General features: G+C 44.6%; 1 protein-coding gene across 1 annotated transcript in view; it reads right to left on the bottom strand.

The window, feature by feature from the left end:
- Positions 1-9,254, bottom strand: part of ror2 (receptor tyrosine kinase-like orphan receptor 2) — a 48,053-nt gene extending 38,799 nt beyond the window's left edge. Inside the window, exon 1 of the mRNA XM_020649384.3 lies at positions 8,698-9,254. Coding sequence (XP_020505040.1) covers positions 8,698-8,761 — 64 coding nt within the window. The 5' untranslated portion in view covers positions 8,762-9,254. The remainder of the gene's footprint in view (positions 1-8,697) is intronic.
- Between the last annotated feature and the right edge of the window lie 186 nt (positions 9,255-9,440).

The raw sequence follows: 9,440 nt of genomic DNA on the forward strand, positions 1-9,440 counted from the left end.
AATGAAGCATCAGAGAACACTTGTAGTCGTTCCTCCTGCTCTGTTTCTGTTTACCAGCTCCACTAATCAGCAGCACATGTTGACATCGGACCTCTGTGCTTCCTTTCCAGAGTACAGAAATGTCGAGCTCAGTCTGTGCATGTTATGGATCGTTGTTTTACAGTAAAATATCGTTTTTAAAGCTGCAGCAGCATTTCATTAAAACTACTGATCCCACAGAAATCGGGAAGTTTGTAAGAGCTTCCAAAGGAATCATCTTAAAGTCCCAGCTTTAGTCCATCCTGCTGACACGTCGGCCCACGCGGAGCCTCGTCCATGGGAATGTCTTCCATCGCTCTAATGAGTCCCAGATCCACGGTCATAATTAGTCCCAGACCTTGAACATACCAGCGTACAGCAGAACACATCCGGCCTGTAATTTCTCTCCGTGTTGTCACCTTCACGTCAACAAACAACGGAAAGAGTTCAAACATCATTCAGTGTTTCTCGGCCTCACAACTACTTACTCTCATATTTGTCCTTCTGTAATCGCCCTCGTTTAATGACAAACACGTGTGCTTCAGGATCAAAATAAATCTGCGAGCATTCAATTAGAAAACCCCAAAAAGAGTTGAGAAACAGACGAGTAACACACACATGATGTTCCAGGGTGTTAACAACCACAGTGACTGTATTTAAGCTCGTCTCTGTCTTCTCTTCCTGTCACACCCTCAAAAACAACAACACACAGATTCACACTGAAGCAGGTCAGCAGAGTACTGGTTACCAGTACAGAGGAGTGTTTTTACACTGGGAGATAAATAAACTGGGCCGACATGTTTCATTTCAGCCCGGTGTTTGCTGGAAAACATTCAGATAACTTTGATTTAAATGATTGTAACTTAAAGTCATTATCACTGCACATTAGTCATTGGTGTCAGTAGAAATAAGCCCCTCCTCCTGGGCTCATCGCCCCCCACTAGCTCACTGCAGGACGTAGTGTGTAAGTTTACTGCTTGTACCTACACTGCAAGCTAACACACGCTAGCACAAGCTAACCGCCGGTGTTTAGTCCCATTTCCACCGAGTGTTCCGGTTCAGTTCAGTTCCGTACAGTATTTATTGGCGTTTCCACCCTCAAAAGTTGGGAATGGTACCATCCGTAGCATCCTATTTTTGTGGTGCCCTTCTGGTGGGGTGCCAAGGGCGCTGATCCGACCCTAAAGGCTCCCTTTTGTTTACTGCGTCCCGTTCTTCTTGAACATTTAACTTAATTAATAGCGGGCTACACTGTGTTGGGCTGCTGTGATGTCACGCTATGACAGCTATCCATGTCCAACCAAAACAAACCAAAACATGAATATCCAGTCAGAGGACTGGGGTCTCTGCACACACTCATCAGCTCAGATAAAGTCTGGGACACAGACGGCAACATTTGGCAGAACACACTCATCCTGATACTGAAGTAAAGAAACAACAAACAGAACATGCACAATAGATTTTAATGGATGAAGTACACATGATTTCTGTTTCGCCCCCTGGTTAGAAACAATTACGTATTCACTCTTTGCAAACAGAAATCCAATCACAAGTGTTTACTCGAGACACAAACTAACGCCAGGTGTGAACAGACGTATTTAGAGCTCCAATCAGCAAGAAGGTCTATGAGCACCAGGTGTAAACAACGTGTTTCTATTTGTACAGAGCGGCTTCACACGATAGGATAAATCCTGCAGACTTTTCTTTTTTAAAGGTTTATTTTTGGTCTTTTTGTGCCTTTATTGTAGAGACAGAACAGTGGATAGAGTCAGAAATTGGGGAGAGAGAGGGGACAGACATGCAGGAAAGGAGCCACAGGTTGGATTTGAACCCGAGCCGCCTGCTTGGAGGACTTCATCAGAGCAGATTTAGGATGTGTTTCAATCAGGGCCGGCAAACGATTACATTTACATTTCTTCTTGTACTCAATTTCAATAGTTGATGGCATGTTTGAATAAAACGAACGGTAAAAAAGGTCAATGTGTGATGTCATAAGGTCAATGTGTGATGTCATAAGGTGGATATTACTTTGGACTCGTCAGCTGAGCTGTCTGAGAGTTTGTTAAAGTGAAATGAGACATTCAAAGATGCAGCAGTGTTCTTCTTTTACATCACTGAGAATACAGGGAGACACTGAGGACGACTACCTATGGTGAGCCGTAGGGGACAAAATAGCATGAGATTAATCGTGATTTGAATTAAATTCAGACCTTAAAGGAAGAATATCCAACATTTTACACATCAATATATTAACTCTGAGTCCCTTGTTTTTTTATTCAGATTTGCAAAGTGGATTCTGTTTTCTGGCCTTGAGTGAAGCACATCTTTTACCACCAGCTTCTGACCAAGTCATAAACTACCCGCTGGAAGCACGCTGAAACACCTACACTAAATGCAATGTGAGAAAAGCGTCCTTGAAGTGTTATCTCTACTTGAACTGAACACAACATGCGCCTCATCAGAACAGTTTCAGGACTGTAATATCTCGCCCAAAGAGATCTAAATCATTCAGTATGTCATCACTCGTTTCCATCTGCTCGTATCATAGCGTGCGCCCCTGAATGTATAAACCCTCAGAGTCTGGATGTTCCTGTATGTTGTGGTTCATCTCTGTGAGTATCAACACAACAACAGCCTGCAGCCTTCCTGCAGAAGCCTCACTGCTCAGAGAGTTGTCAGCAGCCAGCAATTAGCTTCACCTCAGAACAAAGCCTTCAGTGTGGCAGCGAGGACGAGGAGGCTGCAGCGAGGACGAGGAGGCTGCAGCGAGGACGAGGAGGCTGCAGTGAGGACGAGGAGGCCGCAGCGAGGACGAGGAGGCCGCAGCGAGGAAAACCAAGCAGCAGTGAGGACGACGAGACGTAATGGGGGGATAAAGTGACCCCCCCGTCTGTACCGTCTTCAGAGGGGGTGGTGTGTGTGTGTGTGTGTGTGTGTGTGTGTGTGTGTGTGTGTGTGTGTGTGTGTGTGTGTGTGGAGCTCCTGCTGTTCTTCCACAACACTGAACTCACAGACTCAGAGACCAAAATTACACTGTAATTTACAGAATCAATATGACGTGACGACGGCTGAGCTTGGTTACAGAGCTTTTGCAGAAAGCAGTCTGAAAGGGGCTTTTAAAAGTCTCAGTTTGAACGATGCCGGATATCGTCAGCGTCACCATGGAGGTGTTTTGGCTGCGAGCAGGAAGTACTGTTTTAAAGCTGCAATAAAGAACTTATTTCAAATCTTTCAAATCACGTTCTGACAGCAAATAACAACTTTGAAGATAAGAAGCAGTTTCACATTCAAAGTCTTCAGCAGGTTCTACAAAGAGAAAGTGTCAGGAAGGTATCCCCATGAGAACATTTTTTTCTTTGTGCCCGATTCCCTTCTGTGTGTTCTCTCTGACTGACAGTCAAACATGGACGAACATCTTTATCTACTTATGTTTAATATTCCCTTTAGTCCCGGACAGGAGACCTCCCTGACCCCGTGTGCGGTCAGACAAACAGAGGATAAACTGTACACGGCGTCAGATCAACTGTTCTGCTGCTGCGCCAAAGAAAAGCTTTTCACATCTCACAGCAGAATTAAAGTTCCCCGTTATGAAAACTGAAGGGAAAACTCCAGACCCCCGAGCACCTCGCTCACATCTCCACAGACTCCAGATCAGTGCTGTGACCTCTGGCTAACTCCTCCGGCTCGGGAAGCGTGGACGGAGGAAAACCAGGATGTAACATGGAGGCCGTGGTGTGTGTGCTATAAAACTAAGACTGTAACAGTTCATCACGAGCGCCTGGCCTGTAGCTAAATAACAGAGCCATTAGTTCATTCAGTCTGTGCGACCACAAACAGGCTCCGCCCCCCCTGCAGCAGATGCAATTATTAAAGTGAGGCTAATTTAAGTGGTGAGGCATCAACAGCATTACAGCATGAAGAGATTGTTTCCTCTAACAAAGACTGAGACTCCACATGAATCACTCTCACCTGCTGCTTTACATCAGCGCTCAGGAAAGGAGCCAATTAGAAACACTCTGAAAATAAACGGCTCGGGTGGTTTTGTTTAGAGCCAAGCAATAAGTTGTATTATTAAAGGAAAGTACAGGTTTTTTACTGCAGCTACAGCTCTGAATAAAGGTCACATGGGAGCTCTGATTAGGATCGGAAAATGGAAGAAAGTGCACCTGTAATGTGGAACAAGTATTCACATCATTCAGCCACGTTTAAGACAAATAGGAACAACTTTTTGAAGTGTTGAGATAAAAAGATAAACAGTGAGCACCACCAATCAATGTGGGGTTAGTGTGAGATACGTTCAGAAGACTTCTTCAGACTGAAGTTTCCAGGCGTGATATTTACATCTCTGTAGCCCTCTTCAGACTGCTTTTTTTCAGAAGCATGGCACAGCTGGAGCTCCACATACACACACAGTCAGACATGCACTCACACACAGCGCTGTGCTCCCCCGCTGGCTCCTCTGATCCTGCCTTTCCTCTGTAACGCCTCTGAAGACAGGACAGAGGAGTGGGGGGGGGTCACTTCATCCTCCATTACGTCTCTGCAAACTTCAGATTGAAGGCGAAACCTCACCGGGACGGAAATAAAGTGGCTTGAAACGGCGCTCTGAAGAGGGCTAGTAGCATTTCACCTTCAATATGAAAGTTGCAGAGGCGTAATTGGGGGATGAAGTGATCCCCCCGTCATTCATGTCAATAGACTCTGCACAGCAGGGGGTCAACACAGGGGGGCTCTGACTAAACAGTCATGTGTTAAACAGCTTAAGCTGCTTAACTTTTACTGTAAAGAGCGAGGTGGAATCCTGCAGAGCTGCTGTGTTTAACCAATCAAATACATGACAGTGCTCGTTCCTGGAAGGTAACATCAGGTGTTTACGGGTCGCATAAAAAGTAGGACGGTACAGATCGGTTATTCCCAACTTTTGACAGTGGAAACACCATTTAATGATTTCATACAGAATCGAACTGAAGCAGAGGAAACAGGGCTTACTTCTATGGTGTACCTCACAATCATCCTGAAAATCATAAAAATAATTGCCATGGCGATAACCTACACTGCTGTGCATGGATTGTCATCTGATATGACTTTGAAAAGTGTTTAACTGTTGACGTCGATGTCCAATCAGTGACAAGCAATGATGATAACTGACGGAGACAGCGGAGTTCTCTTTCTTATTGAGCCATGCATACAGGGCCTACAAATCCCAGGATGCACTGCAGCTGCATTCTTACAGCCATATAATATCAGTGCATTTCCATCTAATTTCAGCAATCGGAAATTCTGAGTTTCTGGTCTGATACGTCATCGGGAACGGAAGCCGGAATTCAGAACCTTCAGTAGCCCGTTTAAATCCAACATGGCCGCTCTGTACGTCAACAGAAACGTTTAAGCTAGAACTAAAGCGTTTGTCTCAGCTTGGTTCTCTTTTAGTGTAATTAAATCAATTAAATCGAGAGTATGGTGCACGTTCTATCAGCGGAAATTCGTCCGGTATTAGCTAACACAACAAAGGTACTCCCGGAGGCATCCATATTGCTTGTCTGACTCTGTGCCAACTCACAGCTGGAATGCGGTTAACTCGGGTGTGACGTCTTTCCCAGCTCCGAGACCCGGGTACAGAGGTACCTAGAAGGCACCACTACATCCAAAAAGTCTGAATATCCAGTCAGACAAAACACTGCTTTTTTTAAGTTTTATTTTTTGGCTTTTTACGTCTATATTTTCGAGACTGGGCGGTGGATAGAATCAGAAATTGGAGAGAGAGAGAGGGGGGGGGGAATGACATGCTGGAAACCAGCCACAGGTCAGATTCGAACCTGGGCCGTCCGCATGGAGGACTACGGCCTCCGTACATGTGGCACGCACGCCAACCACTACCAGCGCCCCGACTCAGTCTGTTGTTTTGAATCTAGTTTGAAATACGAGCAAAAATGTGAAGAAAAATCTAAGCTGAACTGAAATAGTTTGTTGTTCTTCTGCACCGACTTTGACAAATGAGGTTCTGGTGTTGAAAAAAGAGAGTTACATTTACTTTAATAAGTGACTTGTTTACAACTTCACTTCCTGGATCAGATCTCCTCACTAAAGAAACATGACTGTGAGAATTAAAATCAAAATCTCTCTCTTCAGATCTTCTTCTCGTATTCTTCCTGCTGATTTAATTATTTACGATGCGTTTCTCCACGTTTATATTCAGAGCTCTTGTTTCCGCAGCTGTTTATGTTTAAGCGACGTGTTGTATTTGTCTTCGGTTGAAGTTGCTCACAGAGATGATGGAGCGCTCTCGCCACATGAAGGAAAACCCTCGGGCAGCAGATCATGACTTCCTAACGTGTGAGTCATTCTGCTCATTAACAAACGTCCGCCTCAGCCACAGCTGCAGCTCTGGGATATATCTGCGTCTTCACCCAGTCGGTCTCACGTCGCTTCTGTTACTAACCTGTTGTCAAACACAGACTCTTTAAATATACTTCACTGGATGTGTTGTTGGTCTAACTGGATACAAGTGATCGAGACTCCTCTTATTTATTAGATTTACTTTAGGCTACTGGTTATTCCTCTGATTGGTGCAATGTGTGGACCTCAGCCTCTGATTGGTTAAAGAGGACATATTCTCCCCCTTCTCCACCTTTTCAAACAGTCCCCTGTGGTCTAAATGAAACATCTGTGCTGTGTTTTGGTCAAAATATAACATGAATCAAGCACCAGAGGAGGTTTGTGACCCTGTATAAACCAGCTCTCTCAGAACGCTCCATTTTGGTGTGTGTGTCTCTTTAAATGCAATGAGCCCCCCCTGAACATCACTCCTTCGCGAGAATGAAAATGGCGGACCTGCACAAAAGTTTTGTTTTTTCCCACTGTGACATCACAAGGAGAGTACATTTGAAAGGGAGCAATTTTCTCTGTGTTGTAAGACTTATGCAGACCACAAACAAAGGACTGGATGGTTTATTTCACATTTTATGGGTCTGCAGACACTCAGGTTACCCAAATATATGTTCAGAAACACTGTTAAATATATATAAATATGTAATATGTCCCCTTTAACAGTCTCAACACAAGGCACCAGGAAGACAAAAAAGTAAAAATAAGACCTTTAGGTTTGTTTTTGGGATTGGTACTCCTTTATTCAGAGGTAGGACAGTAGATCGAGTTAGGAATGATAAGTGGGAAAGGAGCCACAGGTTGGATTTGAACCCGGGGCCGACCCCTTTTGAGGACTGTAGCCTCTGAGCATGGGGAGCGTGCACTAACTACTAGGCTATAGTGGCGCCCCAAAATAAAACTTTTTATGACCTTAAATTTCAAAAGAATCTAATTTGAGACTTTTTAAGGACCCGTGGGAACCCAGCATGAAAAAGTTTACTCAACACTACTCTTTTGTAGACTTGATTTATTTTGAACGTAACTTCTTTAAGGTCTACGGAAATGCAATGGGGCATGTTGGGAAACAAAATGTCCAAAAGTTTATCGAATATCGAGGAGAAAATCATCACCAGATGAGTCAACATGAGCACGATCATTAGCTGCAGCTCTGTGGGATTACACAAGGAGCTTAAAACTTTTCCTACTTTGTCTAAATGTATTTTAGTTTTGACCACATGTGCAAACCCTGAGACTTTATGCTGCAGCTCTGAAACGTGAAAAACTTCAACTGGATTTACACAAAAAGATGTACCAAACGATGGACACGTTAAGTGATGTATGAATATCAAATCTGCATCAATAGGTCACGAGCTGCCTTCAGGGTTCACTTTGAGGGTTTGAGTCCACTTCACTGTTTCTTAACTCTCAGCCAGCTCACAATAGAAAGACATACCTTTTACTGAGGAGGGGGGGGGGTCATTTAACCCCTTCGCCCCACCTCCCGTGCCCCCTTTCACTTCATACCAAATGGTGAGTCCTCCAAGCTGAAAACAGGAAATCTCCCCCACTCCCCGCCCCCCCGCTGGGGGAGTAAATGAATTAACCTGACTGACAAAGACGCGCGATCACCTCGAGCTATGCGTCCAATTAACATGACAACGACACAGAGGCCCTTTGAGTCCCACACAGGCACCTTTTTACCCGGACCAGGGGCTGAAGGACCACATGTCAACAGGCCGAGAGACGAGCTTAAGTGACCACAGAAACTTACCAGGGGGAGAGACACCCCCCCCCCTCCCTCCCCCCTCACCCAGCCTCCCCCTCCTCCATAAACCACTTTTCAACATTAACAGACGCATCAAACACGCACTTCTAAAAGCTAATACACATTTCTCCAGCCAAATGTGGTTGGAATGAATTCTAAAACGTTTTAAAATATATAATTAAGATGAGCTTTGATCATTAACCGTGACTCAGGAGGATGTGCCTCCTAAAAAAAAAACAAGCCTTTTCCTGCAGACTGGAGATTAAATCTGCAGCTCTAATTGGTCTCAAACAAACTCTGAGAACTTATTCAACTTCACTGCAACAAAGAAAGGCGATGAGTAAAAGCTGTTTGTATTGTGTAAGAGCATCTGGAGGCACGGCGAACACACAGGAATGCACAGAACTCGTTTTTACGCACAGATGAACGCGCAAAAATGTGCAGAAACTTCACTTTGAATCACTCTTTTTTTTTTTTTAAACTGTGGTGCAGTGCCTCACATCTCAGCGTTATCTTGATTCTGTGTTTGCAGTGTGACTGAAACTCACCTTCACATCTCAGACTTGGAAACAAGAAAAGCATCCAGAGAAAAGTCCACGGGACGGAAGCCATGGCGTCAAAACTTCTCTTCAATGAGCAGGAAAAATTCTAACAATCTGACTAAAAAGAAAGTTTCCTCCAGTTTTGGGAGCTGAAGTTTGCTGCTGGGTCTCCTCTTGTTCTTGTTTTCCAGCAGCCCGCAGAGAAAAGCGCTCTCTTCTCAGGATCCACACATGGAGGTGCGGGACGGATGCGGGTTCAGGGAGGAAAACAAAGCCACGTTCATCCCGGTGCAATCCTGCAGAAACCCCGAGCGCGAGAGAAAGAGAGAGAGAGAGAGAGCAGACCTGCGGATCCTGAAGTTTGCTTCTGTCCTCGAGCTGAAAAGAAGGGAGCGTGGAAAAGTGGAGCGGACGCACGCGCTTACTTAAAAACACGCGCAACGATAAGCGCAGGGAGGTTTTTGGAGAGAGCGCCATCTGGAGGCCGGAGCGGAAACGTCGCCATGTTCTGTGTTCCTCAGCCAAGTATCCTCTTTACATGACACTTCAGGGTGAAAAAGAGTAAATCTGAAATGATTTGCTTTAATTAAAAACAGTAAAAACATAAAAGTCTCACCTCTGAAATTAATCTGAAAAATAGAAGAGAATGTACCACACCAATGATGCAAACTGTCCCTTTTAAAGACTTCTCTCTCCTTTGAGTTTTCTACTAATTGAGGGTGTTAGTATGTTATTAAACTAAAATGCTG

This window comes from Labrus bergylta, chromosome 17 (genome assembly GCF_963930695.1).
Source record: "Labrus bergylta chromosome 17, fLabBer1.1, whole genome shotgun sequence".
Taxonomy (NCBI): Eukaryota; Metazoa; Chordata; class Actinopteri; order Labriformes; family Labridae; genus Labrus; species Labrus bergylta.